This window comes from Bos taurus, chromosome 11 (genome assembly GCF_002263795.3).
Source record: "Bos taurus isolate L1 Dominette 01449 registration number 42190680 breed Hereford chromosome 11, ARS-UCD2.0, whole genome shotgun sequence".
Classification (NCBI taxonomy): Eukaryota; Metazoa; Chordata; class Mammalia; order Artiodactyla; family Bovidae; genus Bos; species Bos taurus.
Window position 1 is genome coordinate 72337022 of NC_037338.1, and position 21837 is coordinate 72358858.

A 21837-nucleotide genomic window follows, 5' to 3' on the forward strand; every position below is an offset into this window, starting at 1 on the left:
AAGGAGCTGCGGGTCGGGACGCATTAGCTCTTTATTGAGCCCCTCCCCCGCGGCGGGGCGCCGGGTTGGGTGGTACGGTGGTCTCTGCTCAGGTCGTTTACCATCCGAGCACCAGGACCCAGGTGCGCAGGATCCGCAACAGGAGCGAGTCAGTGCTGGCCTGTGCCTGGGAAAGCAAGCTCAGTGGGCGGGCGCTCCCAAGAAACAAGGCAATTCCGAAGCCCAGCTCACTTGTTTCTCTAGGCAGGAGGGTTTCTCATCCACTTCCCCACCTAACCCGCTCTCCCACCAGCCCAGAGAGACGGATAGTGTTAAAGAAAGTTGTACTTCGGCCGGCGCGCTAGGGGGCGCGCCCCTCCTGGTTGAGGTTGGGAGTAGGGGCTCCAAGCGATCCCTGATGCCCCTGAGAGTACAATGGCCCGACGGTGGAAGGGGGTCCCCGCCAGGCCCCGCCGATGTCCACACTCACTTTCCCGCCCATCGGTCCGCTCTTCCTCTGGTCCTGCGTTGCCCTCTTCCCCTTCTACCGCGACCTCCTCATCCTCTTCCTCCCCAGAAGTGCCTAGGCCAGGAGAAGGCTGGGTGAGTTGGGGTCCCTTATTCTCTGGCCGTCTTACCCCCATCCCTCCCCGACCCAGAGGGTCTGGACGCCCAGTCCTAGTGGCCGGCCGCTCCCTCCGATCCTGGCTTCCTCACCTGGCTGGAAGTCGATGGTCCTCAGCATTTCGGCCACATGCTCCACGCTCACGGTGAATTGATCCATTCTTTCATAGCCCGGCTCTGGCCGGCCAGCCAGCTCCACCTTCGACATCGTCCCGACCCTGCAGCAGCCCAGAGGCTCAGCTGGAGACTCCCAGCACCACTGCCCTCGCTTCCCACCCTTGCCAGTGGAGTCCCCGCCCACCCCTTCCTCTCCCTCCCCGCTCCACCTACTCACTTATTGATCAACTCCTTGGCCTGCTGCAGGGAAGAAAGGAGGGTGAGATTAAGCACTGTGCCAACCTCCGGCAATATCCCATTTCTGATGCCCACCACTATCCTGCGGGTTAGGGGGGATGCATGTCCCAATTTGTTAAGGAAAAAAATGGATAGAGAGGGTGACTTGCCCAAAGCCATGGGGCAAGTAGGAGCCAGAGGTAAGACTTGAACCTGGCTTCCCATCAGCCCTGGGATTTCTTTGGAAGGAATGATGCTAAAGCTGAAACTCCAGTACTTTGGCCACCTCATGCGAAGAGTTGACTCATTGGAAAAGACTCTGATGCTGGGAGGGATTGGGGGCAGGAGGAGAAGGGGAGACAGAGGATGAGATGGCTGGATGGCATCACTGACTCAATGGACGTGGGTCTGGGTGAACTCCGGGAGTTGGTGATGGACAGGGAGGCCTGGCGTGCTGCGATTCATGGGGTCGCAAAGAGTCGGACACGACTGAGCGACTGATCTGATCTGATCCCAGTGCAAAGGCCCCCACTCCAGCCACTAGGTGGCCTGCCATTGCCCGCCCCCCTCCCCCCAGGGCCCACCTGCAGGTAGAGCGCCATCTGCGGCTCCTCCATGGACTGGATGGCAGACTCCACCAGCTTAGAGGAGGCCTCCAGGTGGTCTCCGTACTGGCGGATGAGGCCCCTGACTCGCTGCAGCTTCTCCTCCTGCTCCCGGGCCAGCGCCTGCAGCAGCTCACCCTTCCGCTCCTCCAGTACTGCACACAGGCCCTCAAACCTCTGGTTCAGCAACTGCTTCTGCCTCCGGCTGTTTTCCTGAAAAACCGGGAGTAAGGATGAGACCTCATAGCTGGGAGAGTACCAGGCTACTTGTAGCCTTGTCCCACTCCCCACTTAATGGACGTCACGAGGAACCAAGAATAGATGTGACCTGTCAAGTACAACCACAAATTAGTGGCAGAGACCAGACTCCACCCAAGGGCTGTTGGTTCCCAGATCTTTTCAGTAATAATACTGATATATACTTTGTTGAGGTTTAATTGAAATATAACATATTAGCTTCAGATGTACACAATAATGATCCAATATTTGTGTATATTGTGAACTGATCACCACAATATGTCTAGTTAACATCCAGCACCATACATAGTGGACAAAAATGTTTCCCTGTGATGGGAACTTTTAAGATCTACTCTCTCAGAAAACAACACTATATATTTAAAGTTTCATGAGCGCTGCTACCGAATTCTCTGACTCTGGTTTTTATTTGTATTATCTCACTTAATTCTCAAAAAGATCCATGGAGGTAGCCATCATATCATTCTCATCATCACTCTTTTACGTAGTTAAAAACAAGCAAACCCAAACACTGAGAACTTAAGTCACTGGACGAAAGTCACAGAGGAGGACAGAGCTGGGATTCATACCTAGCAGCCTGGGTAAGCACATTCTACTATTTGTGATTTACCTCCAGTAGCCCAGCAACTTTCCCTCCCTCCCTTTCCAGGCTCACCTCGATGGTCTGGCACACCTCCTCCATCTGTGTGATCACTGCTTGCACACGGTCATTGCCGGCCACCAGCATCGCGATGCCATCGCTGAGCTCACTCTGCCACACACAGAGGCTAGCACTCAGGGCTGGAGGACCTGGTCTGGAGCTAAGCTTCTCCCTCCCTGGCCAGGGCTACCCAGGAGAGGACTGTCCCCTCCACTACCACCATCAGGGCATCCTCAGGGCAACTCTGACAGAGATCTAGAGAGTTTGGAACCATTCAAGAAGTTTGGAAGCACATTCTATAAATTCTGGAAGGAAGTGGAGAGAGGAAGTCCTCCACCACCAAGTGAGGAAGAGACATTCACCAAATATCCACCAAATGCCAGGCACTGGGCTGCAGGCTTTATCTTCCATCAATTTTGAAAAGGTCTTCAGGATTATCCATTAAGATAATATTGCCTCTTCTCCATTCTCTTTATTCTCTCATTCTGGGACTCTGATATCTAATCAGAGTATCTAATATATCTAGAGTATCAGATATATCTAATCATATGTCTAATATGTTAGACCTTCTCATTCCCAACCTCCTGATCTCCCAGTGCTATATTCTAAGCTATTTTTTCAGTCCTCTCTTTCCTTTTTAAAATTTTTTTATGTGAAAAAAAAATTTTTTTTTTTCTGGCCATGCTGTGTGGCTTGTGGCATCTTAGTTCCCCAACTCAGGCCCTCGAGAGCAAAAGCACAGAGTGCTAACCACTGGAGAGCCAGGGAATCCTTAGTCCTCTCTTACTGAGAGAAAGTTGTCATTTAATTCATCCCTTGAATGTTTTGTTTTCTACAATTATATTTTCATTTCTAAAAGCTCTGTTCAGTTCTTCGTCAAATCTGCACTTTTGATAGTCTATTATTGCTTATTTTTAAATTCCATTTTTAAAGCATTTTATACAAAGCTGACTTTACATTCTTTAATAATTCTAGTATCTTAATTTTTTGAGGGTCTAAATCTGAAAATATTGTTTCTGCTGACTTCACTCATGAGTACGTTTCTTTGTGTATCTTCAATCGTGAGCCCATCTTATGTTGATCTTAATCTAAGAAAAACCCAAGGCCTAAATTGAGGGTTTTTCCACCAGGCAGAATTTGCATTTGCTTTTGTCAAAAGCCAGGTGGCACAACTGATTACTTTAGGGATTCCTGGGATTCCAGTGTATCCTGTGGTCCTTGGGGGTCTTTGTTGTAGGTCCCCCAAGTTTCAGGAGTTTGTAGGCATAGTCTCATCTGTCTAGTTCAGTAATAATTTGCCCTGTGGGAAATCCTGCCTTTCCCATGCTTATCATTCAGGGTTATGTTCACATCTCACTCCCCCTCCTTCTCTCCCTACCCACACTTGGAGCTTTCCTTTACTTTCTACCTGTCTATCAATTTAATTTTTATTTTATTTTTTCAATTATTTTTTAAAAATTAACTGATTAATTTCTTTTTTTGGCCATACTGCATGGCATGTGGAATCTTGGTTCCCCAACCAGGGATTGAACCAGTGCCCCCTGCGTTGGAAGCTTAAACACCAGACCTCCAGAGGAGTCCCTTCATTTTTAATGTTTTATGTAGAATCTACTTATATGACAGTGAGATGGCCTTGAGAGTTCACCATACTGCATCCATTTCTCGTATGATCCTTATAACTCTCAAGTGTAAGCATTTTCATCCCCATTTTACAAGAGAGGAAGAATGTCAGGGTCAGAGAGCTCAAGTGACTTACCCAAGGTCACACACTGAACTGGGACTTCAGCCCTGATCTGCCTGCCTTTGAAGTCAAGTGGAGTAAGAGGCTGCAGTTTGAGATCCCATCCTGTGTCCCCACCCCCACCCCCCCATGCTTGCTCCCTCTGCTGCTTGATACCTTCTGGCGTTTGTAAATGGTGGGCAGTGGGGCCACCTCACAGTCCTTGTGGGCACCAAAGACCTTGCAGAGAGAGCAGGTGGGCACTTCGCAGCTCAGACAGTAGATATTGATCTTCTCATCTTCATGCTCCTCACACATGAGGTGCTGCTCAGCCTTGGAATGCAGTGGCCTGTGGGGAGGCGGGCAGTGTGGGAGCAGGCAGGGGGGGCAAGCGTGTGAGGCCCCCTGAGCACTTTTTCTTCAGCCTCCACCAGCCCCTGCCACCCTCTGTGCCCCGACACCTGCTGCTGTGGCTGGGCAGGTGGGTGACTTCCTCTTCACTTGAGGGACAGAGCTATGTACAGGGTACAGGAGGCCTAGATCCAAGAGTAGTTTCTACTCCAGGCGGCAGGAAGTCCCACAGGGAGGGAGGTCATGGAGGGTTGACGAGGACCTTGCTGATGGATGGCCAGCACCCCCAGGTGAAGAGGGGGAAGCGCTGGCCAGGAATCAGAGGCCACCTGAGCTGGCGACCTGCCGAGCTGGCGGCAAGTCCCTCCTCCTCTCAGGTCCACTCCTCTCGTCACTAAACTGAAGGGGTAGGTTGACTGTTTCAGCTTCTCCCTGCTGGCCCTGATGGGCTCCCTGGCTATGTCCCAGGCCCTGCACTTTAGAGAAATGAGACCCTAACAGCTCACCGGGAGGACTCCTGCTTGTAAATGTCGATAATGTTCTCCACCAGCAGGTTCCGCTGCAGGCCGTAGACGCCATGTCGGTCCAGGACCACCTCGTGCCTGCAAGATGGGCAGCGGAAACGGCCCCCCGAAGACACGGTGGTGGAGCTCCGGGACTGCCACAGAGGGTTCGAGGCCTGTGGGTGCAGAGAGCATGACAGGAGGGCCCAGTGAGTTATGGGGGAACTGGAGGGGGTGGGAAGGAAAGTCACAGGGGCTGGGGAGTAGGACAGTGATGGAGGGGGAAGCAGCAGCTCTTTTTTTTTGGCCATGGTGTGCTGCATGGCATGTGGGGTCTTAGTTCCCCAAGCAGGGATTGAACCTGTGTCCCATGCACTGGGAGCACATAGTCTTAACCACTGGACCGCCAAGGAAGTTCCCACCCACTCTTTTCTACGGCTGGGCGCTCCTCTGAGAGCAGCCCCAGGTGGGTGGCCATGGAAATCTCTCCCACATTTGTCTCGTTACTCAGCCCACCCCTTTGAGTGTCGCTGCATCCAGAGCCTAGCTTGATCAGGCCTTGTCAGGACAAGACCTCCTCAAAGGGGCCCAGCTTGGGGCTGTGGGGAGACATTGACCTCAGCAGGAAGACCGAGAAGGGAAATGGTCTCTGAGTGGTGCAGCCAATAGCCTCCAGCCTAGGGCTCTTGTGGGCCATGTGTGGGGGAGATTCTTTGCAACCCCGGGCAGGGGCACAGAGACAAATGCTGAACAAGAGAGCAGACACATAGAGCCAGATAATCCAGGGAAATCTCTCCAGGCACAGGGAAGCAGGGCTCCTGGGTTCTCATGCTGCTCCTGTAGTGCCCTACTGTGCATGTCTGGGCAAGCATTCAGCCTCTGCACAATTAAGGACTAGACTGGATTATTCACTCTACCACAAATATTGAGTGTGCCAGGTAATTGCTAGGCTCTGGGGAAAAGATAACTATCCCTGCCCTCAGGAAGAGCAAACTCACAACTCCATCCAGTGGGCTGGGTGTTACGACAGGAGGAAGCTTGGAAGGAGGACTCACCAGATGGGATCAACAGTTCCTCCCATTTATACCCCTGAGAGGACCTGCTCCATCCCGTCCTAAAAAGGAGAGCCCTGCCATGGCTGAGGCCACAGAGGGTTGGCTCAGAATTGAGGAAGTGATCGATCACCTGACCCAATAGGACCAATCAGTTTTTCTCTCTAGGAAATCGGAATGGAGACACAGAGGCTGAGGTGACTAGACCAGGTGCAGCTTTTGAACTGAAAAAAGAGCTGTGGAGTTGAGCTAAGAGCCGACATTGTGGCCATCCCGAAATCTGTACAAGTGGGCAGTGTGAGGGGTCAGACACTGTGAATAGAGAAGCCTGGTCTTCAGGGAAGAGAAAGAATCGATCTGGGGGGAGAAGTAGAGATGAAAGACTGGTGGAGACTGCTTGTTGTTCCTCAATATTCACTTCTTCTTCTTCAGTAATAGAGACCCTAGATTTTTAGTAAGACACACAGAATAAAGACCATGCAACAAAGCCTCCCTTCCAGCTGGGTGTGACGAGGTGACTGTGTTCTGGCCAGTGGGATATAGATAGAAATGTTTTGTGCAATTTCTAGGAAGTATCTTCAATGTGAAAGGCATGCCCTACTTCTCCTCTTTTCTCCTTCCTGCTGACTGGAATGAAGATGAAATGGCATATGCTGAAGCAGCCATCTAGAGCCATGCAGTAGCCACATGCTGAGAATGGCAAGATAAAAGGAGTCTCTGATGAGGCAGAACTGGACTGCCCACTTTCACTGGAGAGAAAAAAAGTTTTACCTACTTGAAGTCACTGTTATTTTTGGTTTTCTGTCTTTTACAGCTGAACCTAATCCTAATTGACTGGAAGAACACTCCTAGAGAGTGATGGAGAGGGTATTCATCTGTGACTTTGTGTGTTTACATGTATTTCCCACAGTTGGGTTCTATAAACTTCTCCAAATCCTTATCACATTTTGGCGGGATTTCTTTTTTTTATATCTATTTATTTTGGGGTTTGCTGGGTCTCTGTTGCTGTGCAGGTTTTTCTCTAGTTGTGGCAAGAGGGGCTATCTCTAGTTGTGATGCACAGGCTTCTCATTGCAGAAGCCTCTCTTGTTGCAGAGCACAGGCTCTAGAGTGCTTGGGCTTCAGTAGGTGTGGCTCCCGGGATCTAGAGCACAGGCTCAGTAGCTGTGCGCATGGGCTTAGTTGCTCAGAAGCACGTGAGATCTTCCTGGACCAGGGATTGAACCCGAGTCTCCTGCATTGGCCAGCAGATTCTTTACCACTGAGCCTTGAGGGAAACCCTTGGCGGGATCTCTTGAAAATTATAAGAAGTTAACACTTTAGCCCATCATAAAGCTAAAAAAGATTAGTTTGAGATTATCCCAAGGCTGTGTTTGGGTAAATAAACATAAATCCTTCTTAGTAACTGGAATTGTATGAATATTGTTAAGTTTAGCTTAAAGACTGTGTTAAAGTGTGAGATCGCTGGGCTTTTGTTTGCTTGATACAATTATCTTTCAGTATTTAGAATCCAAGTGAGCAAGGTGGTGTTAGGAAAACTCTAAACCTGCAAACTCCTGGAATCTTACTTCTCTTTGATTTGCTGGTGGCAAGCATTTAAATATACTTGGTGTCTGAGTGGGAGGAAAGGGGGCGTATTATTTTGTATATAATTAAATTATTTTATTTTACTTTTGGCTGTGCTCGGTCTTCACTGCTGCACTTGGGTTTTCTCTAGTTGCGGAGGGCAGAGCACTCTTGGTTGTGGTGTGGTCTTCTCATTTCAGTGGCTTCTCTTGCAGAGCACAGGCTGTATGTGCATGGCTTCAGTAGTTGCAGCTCGAAGGCTCTAGGGCACAGGCTCAATAGTTGTGGAGCATGGGCCTAGTTGCCCTGTGGCATGTGGAATTTTCCCAGACCAGGAATCCAACTCGTGTCCCTTGCATTGGCAGGTGGATTCTTAACCACTGGACTACCAGGGAAGTCCAGGGGGCATATTCTAAAGTCTTGGCCCAGAGCAAAGACAGACTCCTAAAGCTTCTGCTAACCTCTGCCCCTCACAATGCACCCTTCCTCCATACTCATTATTTAACAGTCAGCACATGTTTTGAGGACCTATTACATGTCAAGCACTGTGCTAGGGGTTTTCCACACATTCTTGAATTTAACCCTCAAGAATTTCTTGTAAAGATGGTGGAAAAGGGACTTCCCTGGTGGTCCAGTGGCTAAGACTCTGAGCTCCCAATGCAGGGCCCAGGTTCCATCCCTGGTCAGGGAACTAGATCCCACATGCCCCAGCAAAGATTGAATGATCCTGTGTGCTGCAGCTAAGACTCAGAGCAGCCAAATAAATAAATAAATATTTTTTTAAAAAGATGGTGGAGGAGATGAACATTTACCCTCTAACCTGGACTACAAGAAATATTGTAAGAAATATACAAGTCTAACACCTATTGAACACTTAGTTTATGCCAGGCTTTGCTCTAAATCCTTTTATTTGTATTCAATTCATTTCATATCATTAGCTCCATTTCAAAGATGGGAAATTGTAGCCCAGAAAAGTTTAATAAATTTCCACATGGTCATCAGCCAGTTGGCGGCAAAATCAATATCTGAACTCAGGCACTCTGACCTCAGGGTCAGAGTAATCATTATACTCAGAATAATCATTATACTACATTGTCAGATACAATAAAATTTAGGTCCGTTGAAGAATGATGCCCAAAGCTAACATTTTTCTCTCTGAGCCTTAGGTGAAGTGTTTTAGTGAAAGAGTCATGAAGGACCAAGCATCATCCTTTCATATAGGAACCTTTCACATAGGAAAGAGAGGACAGCCTAAAAGTCAACTGTGCAACTGTGGATTGAAGTTATTTCAACAGAAATAAACAGAAGATGACTCATCATACCAAAACCCCGTGTGCCACAGAGTGCTAGCTGGCAACCAGAGTGAACTTCTTGTCTGTGGAGAGATAGTTCAAATCTCACAGGAGAACTCCTCCCATGGCTACACATGCCCCCATGGTAGATAATTCATCATAATTCATCAGACTCGTGTGAAAAATATTCTGAGGCAACATAACCAAACTGAGACACTCAACTGCCTACTAATCCAGGTCATACCCCTCTAGTCATCCAAGAAGCCAAAGAGGTAAACAGAGATTACAAACCAATGGCAACAGTCGGAGAGCCAGTCTGCTTTTGGAAGGAAGCCAAGGTCAACAGGGCTGAGTGACGAATTTACCCTCAGTACCAGATAAAGCTACCCCTATTTAAAGAAGACTGATAAACAGAGGAGATGCAACAGGAGATGCAAGCCAAGATAATCCAAAAAGGAAATGGAAAAGAAAGCATGATGAACAAGGGACAAAGATACCTTCTGGAAGAACTGCTTCAACAAACAGTTCAATTTCAATTAAAGAAATGAAAACAACTCTCAAATCCGTACATGACTAGTGGAAAAATCATAGCTTTGGCTAAACAGAACTTTGTCAGCAAAGTGATGTCTCTGCTTTTAATATGCTGTCTAGGTTTGTCATAGCTTTTCTTCCAAGAAGCAAGCGTCTTTTAATTTCATGGCTGCAGTTACCATCTGCAGTGATTTTGGAGCCTAAGAAAATAAAATCTGTCACTGTTTCCATTTCCCACCCATCTATTTGCCGTGAAGTTATGAGACCGGATGCCATGATCTTTGTTTTTCGAATGTTGAGTTTTAAGCCAGGTTTTTCACTCTCCTCTTTTACCCTCATCAAGAGGCTGTTTAGTTCCTCTTCACTTTCTGCCATTAGTGTGGTATCATCTGCATATGTGAGATTGTTGCTATTTTCCCCAGCAATCTTGATTTCAGCTTGTGCTTCATCCAGTCCAGCATTTCACATGATATAGTCTGCATATAAGTTAAATAAGTAGGGTGACAATATACAGCCTTGATGTACTCCTTTCCCAATTTTGAACCAGTCCATTGTTCATGTCCAGTTCTAACTGTTGCTTCTTGACCTGCATACAGATTTCTCAGGAGGCAGGTAAGGTGGTCTTATATTCCCATCTCTTTAAGAATTTTCCATAGTTTGTTGTGATCCACACAGTCAAGGGCTTTAGTGTAGACAATGAAGCAGATGTTTTTTTGTAATTCCCTTGCTTTTACTGTGTCCAGTGGATGTTGGCAATTTGATCTCTGGTTCCTCTGCCTTTACTAAATCCAGCTTGTACATCCGGAAGTTCTCAGTTCATGTACTGTTGAAGCCTAGCTTGAAGGATTTTGAGCACTACCTTGCTAGTAATAGAACTGTGCGCTTCTTGGAACGTTCTTTGGCATCACCTTTCTTTGGGACTGGAATTAAAACTGACCTTTTTCAGTCCTGTGGCCACTGCTAACTTTCCAAACTTGCTGGCATATTGAGTGCAGCACTTTCACAGCATCATATTTTAGGATTTTCAATTGCTTAGCTGGAACTCCGTCACTTCTACTAGTTTTGTTCATAGTAATGCTTCCTAAGACCCACCTGACTTCACACTCCAGGATGTCTGGCTCTAGGTGAGTGACCAAACCATTGTGGTTATCCGGGGCATTAAGACCTTTTTTGTATAGTTCTTCTGTGTATTCTTGCCGTCTCTTCGTAATCTCTTCTGCTTCTTCCAGGTCCTTGCTGTTTCTGTCTTTTATTGTGCCCATCTTTGCATGAAATGTTCCCTTGGTATCTCCAATTTTCTTGAAGAGATCTCTAGTCTTTCCCATTCTACTCTTTCCCTCTATTTCTTTGCACTGTTCACTTAAGAAGAAAGCATAGTCTCCCTGATTAAAGAAGAACCAGTCACAAAAGGACAAATACTGTATGACCCTTCTTATATGAGGTACCTAGAACGGTCAAACTCACAGAGATAGAAGGGTGGTTGTCAGGGGTTGGGGGAAGGGAAATGAGGAGTTATTATTTAATAGGTACGGAGTTTCCATTTGGGGGATGATGAGAGTTCTGGGATGGATAGTGGTGATGGCTGAACAACAACGTGAATATTCTTAATGCCACTGAACTGCACATTTAAGAATGGTTAAGACAGTAAATATTTTACTTTACCACAGTGCTACAAAAGAGAAGAAAAAGTAATCAAGACTTGTTGGGTTATCTTGGTCAAGGGTCCTACTTCAGATTCCCCACAGTGAGGACTCACCCCAGAGATTGACCTGAGGTGGGCTGGCGAGGCATGGTGCCTCATCACCACTTCCACACCTGCCAGAGAAATTTCCTTGGTGGCTCATCCCACTGGCTAATCCTGGCTAAACCATTCTCCCAGGACCAGGGGCTCTGAGAAGCAATTAATGCTTAAGCAGTCAACCTCAGTCTCCTGTTTGAAGAGCACCTTTCTTGGAAGCTGGAGAGCACGCAGGGCAGGCAAGGGGGAGGGTTACTCCTCTCTGGCCACAGGCTGGTGCTGCTCCCTGGAGTAGATGCCACAGCTGAGCCCAGATTTGCCACTCATCCCTGGGTCCCAGAGTCCTCCCCTCTTCCACAGCTCAACTCCTCCTGCCATATTCTACCTCCGGTTGACTTTCCACCTAACCTCGAGGGCACCTCTTCCTTTTTGTAATGGCTTCAGCAATGTTTCCCCTACCCAACTCCACATCCAACTTCCTTTGCTAGAGTAGACCCTGAAGCGTATATGTGTGTGTGTATATATATATATATATATATAGACACATACGTGTGTATATGTGTCCTTGGGTACTAGAGCTAAACTTGACTACTAATAAACAGTAAAGTTTTTCTTTTGGATTTTTGGAGGCTTCTGGCTCATGGCATGACATGTTGCTAGCTTATGTAGCTCAGACTCCCTCACTGTGCTACCCAAGTGTGCATTGTTTCCCAAAATGTGGTGTACATACTGAGGACAGGTATGAAGATTTCAGGAGGCACAGGGATGGACATATGAATTCCTTAGGTGTTTGTTGTTTAGTCGCTAAGTCATGTCTGACTCTTTTGTGACCCCATGGACTGTAGCCCAACAGACTCCTCTGTCCATGGGATTTTTCAGGCAAGAATTCTGGAATGGGTTGGCATTTCCTTCTCCAGGGGATCTTCCCAACCCAGGGATTGAACCTGCCATGGCAGGCAGATTCTTTACCACTGAGACACCAGGGAAGCCCTCTTACGTGTTTACCTTAATCTATATTAGAAAAAAATAACCAGCCTATAAAACTGGTGCTTTTTTGTGGATTTTGTCATTTAGAATTATAAATATTTCATCTTTGAAGGTGAGTTCTTTTTTACAGAGTTATTTATTTGACTGTACCAGATCTTGTTTGGGGCATGCAGGTTCTTGGTACCTGCAAGATATAGTTCCCTGACCAAGGAATCCCTGCATTGGGAGCCCTGGGTCTGAATCACCACAGAAGTCCCCAAAGTGAGTTCTTTTAAGTAGAAATACTTAAGCACAGTACAAATGGCGTATACAGTTTTGGCAAAAATCAGGAAGATGACAGAGAATGAAGTTTGAGACATTTGCTCTAACCCTTTCCTAACTCCCTCCCCTAATCAAAACTTGTATGTCTTCTGTCCTAAACAGTTTGCAAATGCGAAGCGGCTACCTTGAGAAAGTCATCTGTACTAGACATGCAGATAAAATTGTTCCCCACTCTTGGTAGCATCTCTGTATTTTAATTGAGAGCATTTAATGCAAGATGATATAGGGAAAGTAGCAGTGATCTGAAGATGTGGTTTGGGATTTGCCATTTATGACCTCGGGAAAACAATTTCTCTTATGGCTCACATTTCCTCAGATCTAAAAAGAGGATTTGTACTTAGCAGTAGCTCCATTCAAAGGCTGATGTTCTCTGAGCAATGAGCCTTAATGGATATGTATATGCTAAGAACACTGACCAGTGTGGGGGAAGGGAGTTGTTAGTTTTTATAGCAACCTTCTCCTCTCACATCTTGCAGGTCACCATGTCCCTGTTTTGAATCCACTATCTCTCATTTGTGCCTCCCTCTAGCTGTCCCTCGAATGCTCTCTTCCTGTTTGATATTAAAAGTTCTTGAAATCCCATCTTCTCTGAAATAGCCCTAGTGTGTTTAGATGGATTTATACATTCTATAATTTTATATTATTTATGAGGCTTAAAATTTACATAATACAGGAGCTCCCTGGTGGTCCAGTGGCTAAGACTCCAAGATCCTAATGCAGGGGACCTGGGTTCCATCCCTGGTCAGGGTACTAGATCCCACATGCTGCAACTAAGCCCCAGCGCAGCCACAAAAAAAAATTCACAACACACCTGTATTATTTTTTTAACCAGAATAAACAGTAAAATTGTTTTTTCAGATAGTTAACATGCTGGTTATTTAATGCTGATGCTTAGTTGCTTCGGTTGTGTCTGACTCCACAGACTGCAGCCTGCCAGGCTCCTCTGTCCATGGGGATTCTCCAGGCAAGAATACTGGAGTGGGTTGTCATGCCCTCCTCCAGGGGATCTTCCCGACCCAGGGATTGAACCCAGGTCTCCCGAACTGCCTGAAGATTCTTTACCACCTGAGCCACCAGGGAAGCCCGGTTATTTAATAGTAAAGACTAAATGAGTTACAATGGTATTACAATGCAACTATCTTTAACATGTTCTTAACATGGGGAGAGACTCATGAAAAAAGCAGGATCTAAGTCTATATAGACAGTAGGATCCAGATTTTGAAATGGGTGATGGGAGTTATAGGATTTTAAAATTTCTTATTTGTATTCATCTACATTTCCCAAATTTCTTTGTATAAACCATGAATTACTTTATAAAATGCATAAAATAAAAACTAAATATTTTTTGCAATAATTTCCACTGAGTGATAGAATTGTGGGTGATTCCTTCCTTCTTTTTTAAAAAAATATAATTTTGAAATTTTGTACAAGGACCTCGTGTTTGGGGAAATAAATGTTTACTTTTTAAAAATACAATGCGCAATCCTGCTGTGAATGAACAGGGGGTATTAGAGTGCCAGAAGCATTAACAGGAGAAAAGATACTTAGCAGACCTATGTTAGTTTACTCCCTAGGTCATACACTGCTGCTGCTGCTAAGTCTGACCCCATAGACGACAGCCCACCAGGCTCCCCCGTCCCTGGGATTCTTCAGGCAAGAACACTGGATTGGGTTGCCATTTCCTGCCCTATCTCCTGGGCGGGGAATTCAGGCTCCATCACTCCATTACCTCCCTAAGGGGTTCTTATGTTCAGCCTCATCCCTGGGGGCCATTTCCCCATTAACTACCCTTCAGCCCAAGGAAGGGTAAGGGGAGAAGGGTTGTCAGTTATGTTAAGGGGGTTGTTCTTGTTGTTTTAAACAAACTGGAGAAGCATAAATAAATAAAAGGGTTTATCTAAAAAAAAAAAAAAAGAACTGTGTGTCTATCTGGCCGGATGGAGGCGTGGGAGATCTTACTTCCCTGACCAAGGGCGCCCCCTGCAGAGGAAGCGCAGAGTCTTCACCACTGGACCACCTTAGTTTAAGGAAAACCCTTAGTTTAAGGAAAGTGTTTAAGAAAATACCACTTGAAGACAGGGTAGACAGGAAGCAGGAGATGGTTATTAGAAAGAGTTTTAGGAAACCAAAGATACTAGAGGAGTTCAAATTACAGATAGAGGAGTCATGGGACAGAGGGAAGTTGAAAGGTAGATTTTACCATGAAGGGCTTTAAAAAAAAAAAATTGTAAAACCTTAGAGGGTTTTTAATCCAAGGGTAAAGAGCTGAACTTAATTTTGTAGGCCAAGTTTCTAAACTGCAAGAGAAAATCAGAGTGAATATTAATCAGAAGTGATTTGGATAAACGGGAGAGAAGACTGGCCATTGCTTCTGATGTAAAGGCCCAGGCTTCCCTGGTGGTCCAGTGGTGAAGACTCTGCGCTTCCACTGCAGGGGGCGCCCTTGGTCAGGGAAGTAAGGTCTCCCACGCCTCCATCCGGCTAGACACACAGATCAGAAGCAAGTCACAAGCAAGTCACCGTCTTGCCCTCAGACAGAAACAGAAAACCCTGCAAAGACCAGGGATGCCAGAGGTGGAATCTGGCCAATTGCGTGGATGTGAGTGGGCTGCCAGCGAGAGGAGGGAGAAAAAAAAATTCAGACCTTTCGAGGCTGGTGCTTGGGAAGACATTGGTGCCTGTGATGCTGCAGAACTTAAACCTGGGGGACACTGCTCCCCAGATGAGTAGAATTCAAGGGTTCTGTGAACCTTGATGGGAAAAATGACATCTTTATTTTCACTAACATCTAGAAATTGAGCACTTTCCTTTATTATGAAGGTAGGAAGTGGGGTGTGGAATTGGGTGGGGGAAACATTGCCAAAGCCATGAGCTGTCTCTCTTTTAAGCTATATTTCTTTGGTAATGGTCTGCAGCCTCCAATGGAAACATTCCATCTACAAAGATGCTCTGTGAATGCAGTTCCTCTATTGAATCTACACTTCTCTCAGAATCCTTTCCCTCTTTCCTGGCTACCCAGAGTGATGCTGATTTGGGATACTTGCCCAGGACGTAAGGAGGGTTGTTGGCAGCTATCTCCCCTAAACTGTTGGCCTGGCCAATGATGAATAGTGGACCGTGCAAGTCCTCTGAGACAGAACCTCAGAATATACTAGAGAAACTGTGGGAAAACGGGCCAGAAGACCACACATTTGAAGCAAGTTGAAGACCTTTAGAAGAATCCAGGAGGCAGCAAAAGCTGAGTTGTGGGTGGGGGAGGGGTTTTGAGGGGAGAGCTTGCTCTGCCCAACAGAACCTAGCAGTGAGCATGACACAGGGATTTGTGAAAAGAGGCTGGCTCAGAGGAGGACTGGTAAGCAGGAGAGTGAGCCATGGGACTTCCCTACTCCGTCCAGCAGTTAAGACGCCATGCTGCCAATACAGGGGGCGTGGGTTTGATCCCTGGTTGGGGAACTTAGATCCCACATGCCAGTGGTGCAGCCAGGACAAACAAGAAACAAAACAAAAAGAAGAGTGAGCCAAGATAGGACACTAGTAACTAGTAACTGAATGCAAAGTCCTGAAAGAATGGAAATATATGATGATGTTTCTTCCATTTGTGAAATCAGATTGTTAGAATTACAAGGATGTTAAACAGCAATTTAAAGCCCCTCTTTATCCATGTGTGTATAAACAGGCTTGAAGAAGTGAAACAACCTGCTTTACAGTCATGGCCAATTAAGGAAGAAACCAGTAGGACTAGAGCCCAGGAGTGCTGAGTCTCGGTCTATGATTGTGTTTCCCAGTAAATCCAGTTTCTTTCCTCAAATAAGATCCTAAGCCAGCTACAAGATTAACATACTTCATAAAATTTCAATCAACCAATTTCCCATAAAAGAGACCTGCCCAAGTCTGGGCCGGGGAGGGACATCTCAGTGCCCTCAGTGACAGGTGGAAGTGGCTGAAGAGGAAGGCTGTGTAGGGTTTTCACCAGCTGGCCTGTACTTGATGGCAGCAGCCCTAACAATTAGACTGTATAGAACTGGAATTTGGGGGACTTCCCTGGTGGTCCAGTGGTTAAGAATCCACCTTGCGATGCAGGGGTCAAGGGTTTGATCCCTGGTCAGGGAACTAAGATCCCACACGCCATGGAGCAATTAAGCCCTGCAAACCACAACCACTGAGCCTGCGCACCACTAATGGGGAGTCTGTGCACCACAATGAAAGATCTCACATGCTTCAACTAAGATCCAAAGCAACCTAAATACTAAAAAAAAAAGAAAGAAAGAAAGAAAAAAGGAACTTGAATTTGGGATGAAATAAAAGAGGTCATTTCTTTCCCAGTTTGCCCTTTATGACAGGAGGAGGTCCCTTTCTTGCTATTCCCATCTCTGTAACTCTCTCCCTACATGGACACCCTCCAGAAAAGCTGTTTCTGAACAACCTTCTCATAAGGCCTTCTAGTTGTCTGTTAAATTACAACAGGTTGCAGCTCATAAACAAGTGCCCACAGTGAAGTGGGGGCAGGTATAAAAATAAACCACAGGCTGTTTTAAAGCAGTTTAGGAAGGAATAGAGTTTACAAATTCAGAAACACATGGGAAGATGTTTATGTCAAATTCCCACACCGACAGCTTTCCCCTAGCCAAAATGCTTGGTTGCTGAGTGGGTGCAAGTGTGGGGAAAGAGAAAGAGAAATTAAAGGGGGTTAATGTGGTGTTTTGGTGTTTTATTCTGTTTAAATTCAGAGAGAGAGGGAGAGAGAAAGAGAACTGTATCACAGCTCTAAAGAAAATGAGTTAAATTGTGATGGCAACTATGTAAAAATATGTATAGAGACAAGCATAATATGCAAACATGAAAACAATTGCATTGGAGAAGGTGAGATTATGGATGATTTCCTCCCAAACCTTTAATACTCGTCAACATTTTCAATGAAAAAAAATTTTTTTTTTGGTCCCACCATGGGATCTTAATTCCCCAGCCAGGGATTGAACCCAGGCCCTCAACAGTGAAAGAGTGGAGTCCTAACCACTGGACTGGCAAGTAATTACCTCAAAAATTTTGTTTCCTCTTTTGTTAACCTGATGCTCAGTTCAGTTGCTCAGTTGCATCCGACTCTTTGTGACCCCATTGACTGCAGCATGCCAGGCCTCCCTATACAGCACCAACTCCCAGAGTTTATTCAAACTCATGTCCATTGAGTCAGTGATGCCATCCAACCATCTCATCCTCTGTCATCCCCTTCTCCTCTCACCTTCAATCTTTCCCAGCAGCGGGGTCTCTTCAAATGAGTCAGTTCTTATAACCTGATGTTTTAAGATCACAATCCCTCCAAATACTAATTTTTTTTTTAGTATTTTAAAAATTATTTGGTTGTGATGGGTCTTAGTTGTGGCATGTGGGATCTTGTTCCCTGACCAGGGATCAAATGCAGGCTCCTTGCATTGGGAGTGCCGAGTCTTAGCCACTGGACCATCAGGGAAGTTCCTCCTTCCAAATTCCTTTTTGTTGTCCATCACAGTAGTTTTTTTAGGACAGCAAAACACTGAGCATCATCTAAATGTTTCAGAGCATGGGTGAAATAGACTGTGGCTCAGTCATGACAAGGGACCACTATATAGCTATTAAAAAGGAAGGTGCGTGTTGGAATGTGTGGCTATGGAACGACAGCCAAGAGAGTAAACCAAGGCAGGTATAGGATAAATTTAAATGCGTGCATACACATACACACACACACACACAAACGTGTACCTAACTATGGAAAATTCCTGCAAGGGTACCCAAGAAAGTTGGTAATGGCTACTTCCATCTGGAGAAGGGAATTAGAGAGGGCCCAAGGTGAAGATTCACTTTTCATAATATAAATTCTTATAGTGTTGGAAAAAAATATGTGTGTGGGTGTGTAATATACTGGTATCACTTTTCTAAGTCCTATTAACTTTCTAGGCAATGTTCTAAGTGTGTTCTTCCTAAGTAGTTTCAAGATATAGAAGTCCTATTCTCGTCCCCATACTTAGAAAACAGACAATCTGATTATGCCTCGAGTTGTCAAAATGTGGAGGCAATGTGTGAAAAAACTAAATATGCTCATCTTTCAGAGGGAGGTCTGCTGAGATGTATATACATAAGTGCAGCCAAAGAACTGGGTCAGCCTCCCACCAGGCCATCCCAAATAAAGCAGCAAGGAAATGAACTGCTTCACTCCTCTCCTTGGAGGGCCAGGGGTGCCCTGTACTTCAAAAGACACACATTAGTCCAGATCCACAGAACCATCCCGAAGCCCCGGGAACCATGTTATCTCCCAAATATTCTGCACAGGGTTCGACCCAAACAATTCCCAAGTCTCTCTGGGCTCAGATCAGTATTCCAGACCTTCAGGGAACCAAAACAGTGTGTCTGGATACAGAAAACTGACTTGAACATCTTCTGGTTGTGGTTTAGTTAATAAGTCGTGTCTGACTCTTGCAACCCTATGGACTGTAGCCCGCCAGGCTCCTCTGTCCATGGGATTTTCCAGGCAAGAATACTGGAGTGGGTTGCCATTTCCGTCTCCAGGGGATCTTCCAGACCCAGGGAAGAACATCTTCTAGCCTCCATATGTAGGACTTCTCCCTGCATCCCTCTGCCCAGTGATACTGTGTGCCATGCACTTTAATATTCTGACCACTTTTTTTTTTTTTTTTTTAGAGAACATGTTACCTTCACTTTCAAAAGTTTTCTTTGCTTTCACATATTTCAGGCTCTAATGAAAGAATGTTTAACTACAAATTCATGAGAAGGGATGGCAAAACCTTTCTGTCATTCCCCTCTGGGCATCTCAGCCTGAAGGATGTTCAGAGTTAATCAGACCAAGGGAAAACCCAAGATGGTGGGTTGCACATGACTGAATGCCTGGGATGATCAGACCCTAGAGAGGGAAAACCACTGGCTCTGAGGTTGTCTGGAGCCAAATAATGACAGGTTTGAACACTGACAGGAATGGGAGATGGCAAAAGGCCTCGATGGGAAGATGGCAGGAGAGACCATGGAGCTCAGCGAAGACAGCAGACAACAAACAGTGGGCTGTGGGCGCAGCTGTAGAATGACCTGAATTAGCCAGCCCACTATTTTCCCCCAAACATGCTGCCCCTAAAGAACTTAAAAGGGAAGCATTCTCTTGGTTAATATCACTGTGTTCAACACGTTTCCCCATAATTTCTGACAGAGATGAAGACTGCATGTTCATGATGTTCCTTATCGCTGCCATGCCTACTAAGTCAGCCAGCTCTGGTCTATTCTGAGCTTTTACTTCATTGGTAAGGACACGTGTGTGTGTGTGCGTGTGTGTGTGTGTGTGTACGCGCCTTTATCCCTCACTCTCCCTGATCTTTGTTACATTTTAGAGATTACTAGAACCTACACCAGGGCATGGGGCAAGAAAGCAAGCCCACTTATATAAAACATTCTGATACGTGCTGCTTTTAGTTCTGAAACCAGGAGCTAAAATGAGATCTGTGAATTTGATTAGCTATGCTTTGCTCTGTGACCACACACAAGCCAAAATTGGTTCCATTTGGAGGAAGTAAAATGTATTCTCTGCCTTCTCCCTGCTTAAGTGACCTCGATCCCTTTTAACCAGCAGGTCTCTTGACTCACCAATCTGGGGAAGGACACAAGTGTCACCTCTAGTGGGGGTGAATTCCCAGTGTTCTGTCCACTAACTTTGCCTGCCCCCGTCCCAAGATGGATGCGCTCAGTCTTTTGCTTTAAATACAAATAATGTCACTGTCATCATGGACCTTTCTCACAGTCCACTTTTTAATGTTTCATTATCTCATTGCTATTTTCTCCAGATTTTCCATATTGTTCTTGAAATCTCAACTCCAAGCTGGAATGCAGAGTCACAGCACAGACTGTCACACAGCCTGGTTAGAGGATCACTTCCCTGTCCAGTTTCCATGTGGGTCTCCTTTTCTCTGTAGAGACCAGTATCCCAGGGCTGTCCATGCACAGGCTGTATGCTCATCAGCCTGCAGAGCGGCTGCTGACTCATGCTTACTTTGGGATCTGCTAGGACCCCTGGCTCTCCTTCTGCCCTTCAGCCAGGACAGCCACCACCAGCCTCCTTGGGGCGCCTTCCTCCCATCACCTTCTGGGCGCTTGGCACTGACCTGACAAGCCTCTCACCAGCCCGCCCTGCCCCGGCCCTGCCCCGGCCCACCTGGAAGACATCGTTGGCGCACTTGCGGCACAGGTTGTGCTGGCAGGGTAGGATCACCACCGGTTTGGAGAACATCTCCAGGCAGATGGGGCAAATGAGCTGCTTCTCCAGGTTGTCCATGCTGTGTGCATCCCCTAGCAGCGGCTTGAAACCCACCGTGAAGTTCATCCCCTCGGCGACTGTGCCTGCCCTGGCCTCGGCCCTGGTCTCGGCCTTCTCTCACTGCCTCTGGACCCTTCCTCGTGTACGTTCGGCAGTCTTCCGACTCTTTGTGTTCCCTTCTGTTGCTCACTCCTGAAACAGCTCTACGTCTCCTGTCCCTTCCTCAAAACAATTTGCCTTGTCCTTAGATAGCTGTTTTCAGACACTTCTCTGCCTCGCCTTAGTTTCTGCTCTGTACCCTGGCCAGGCACACGTAGCTTTTTCTCGTCCTCTCTCCCTGAATGGCTCTGTCCCTGGAAACTTCTCCTTCTGTTTCCCAAACCCCTCTTGTCCACTCTGTGGGCAGCGCTGTTTGTCTCTCACTCCCCAGAGAGGAGATTAGTTTTTAACGTGGGGGTGGGGAACAAGGGGCATGTGTGTGTGACATTCCAACTCCCGATTTAGCTCCTGTAAGGCGAGCCACAGCTGTCACCGAGTGAGTGACCCTGACTCATTCGGGAATGGGTGACTCCCCAGAGCAAGAGTGGGGTGAACTTCACTGCTGTGGTGGAAGCCGAGGTGGGCAACAGAGGTGCTCTCACTCAGAAGCTCCTGTGAGCCCCCGACCCCCATGCTTGGGCCTGGGTGCCTCTTCCAGGTAGCGGCACAGAATCTCAACTGGCCTGTGTGACAGGCACCATACATGGCCTGGGTGAAAGGAGACATCCTGCTGGACCTATAGATAGAGACAATGAAATCTGTTGCCTCCAAGGCTTAGTCAGTGATTCTGACCATCTTCCTCTGAATCCTATGATTCAAAACAAGAGCACCAGAGATGAGAGAGAGGCTCTTTTTTTGTACTTGCCCAGATCTTTCTTATATCCCCCTGCCCTAGGAAAAGAAGCCCAGGAGGCTGGAGCTGGCAGGTGCGCCAGGGCCTGAAACGACCTCATGAGCATATCCCTGAGAAAACACAGGATTCTGGTCCCTGAACACATCACTGGAGCCACGCCAAGG

The 21837-nt window shown here is 46.6% G+C and overlaps 1 protein-coding gene across 2 annotated transcripts; it reads right to left on the bottom strand.

Moving 5' to 3' along the window:
• Positions 1-13: 13 nt before the first annotated feature.
• TRIM54 (tripartite motif containing 54) lies at positions 14-21195 on the bottom strand. 2 transcript variants are annotated; one of them, XM_005213018.5, is made up of 9 exons: positions 20680-21195; positions 5014-5186; positions 4334-4505; positions 2452-2547; positions 1521-1754; positions 938-957; positions 697-821; positions 470-562; positions 14-166 (listed from the first exon to the last, which is right to left on the bottom strand). In XM_005213018.5, exons 1-9 carry the CDS (start codon positions 20845-20847, stop codon positions 150-152), a joined length of 1098 nt encoding a protein of 365 aa, XP_005213075.1. In that variant the 5' UTR covers positions 20848-21195; the 3' UTR covers positions 14-149. The 2 variants fall into 2 exon arrangements, with proteins under 2 accessions (XP_005213075.1, NP_001017951.1); NM_001017951.1 differs by having other exon boundaries at positions 15-166; positions 938-960; positions 20680-21191.
• Positions 21196-21837: the final 642 nt, after the last annotated feature.

Coding starts and splice junctions, on each gene's coding strand:
- TRIM54 (NM_001017951.1), bottom strand. CDS start 20,847: ATGAACTTCACGGTGGGTTTCAAGCCGCTGCTAGGGGATGCACACAGC. Junction 822..937: donor GCCAAGGAGTTGATCAATAA/GTGAGTAGGTGG, acceptor GGGCTGCTGCAG/GGTCGGGACGATGTCGAAGG. Junction 563..696: donor GACCATCGACTTCCAGCCAG/GTGAGGAAGCCA, acceptor CTCCTGGCCTAG/GCACTTCTGGGGAGGAAGAG.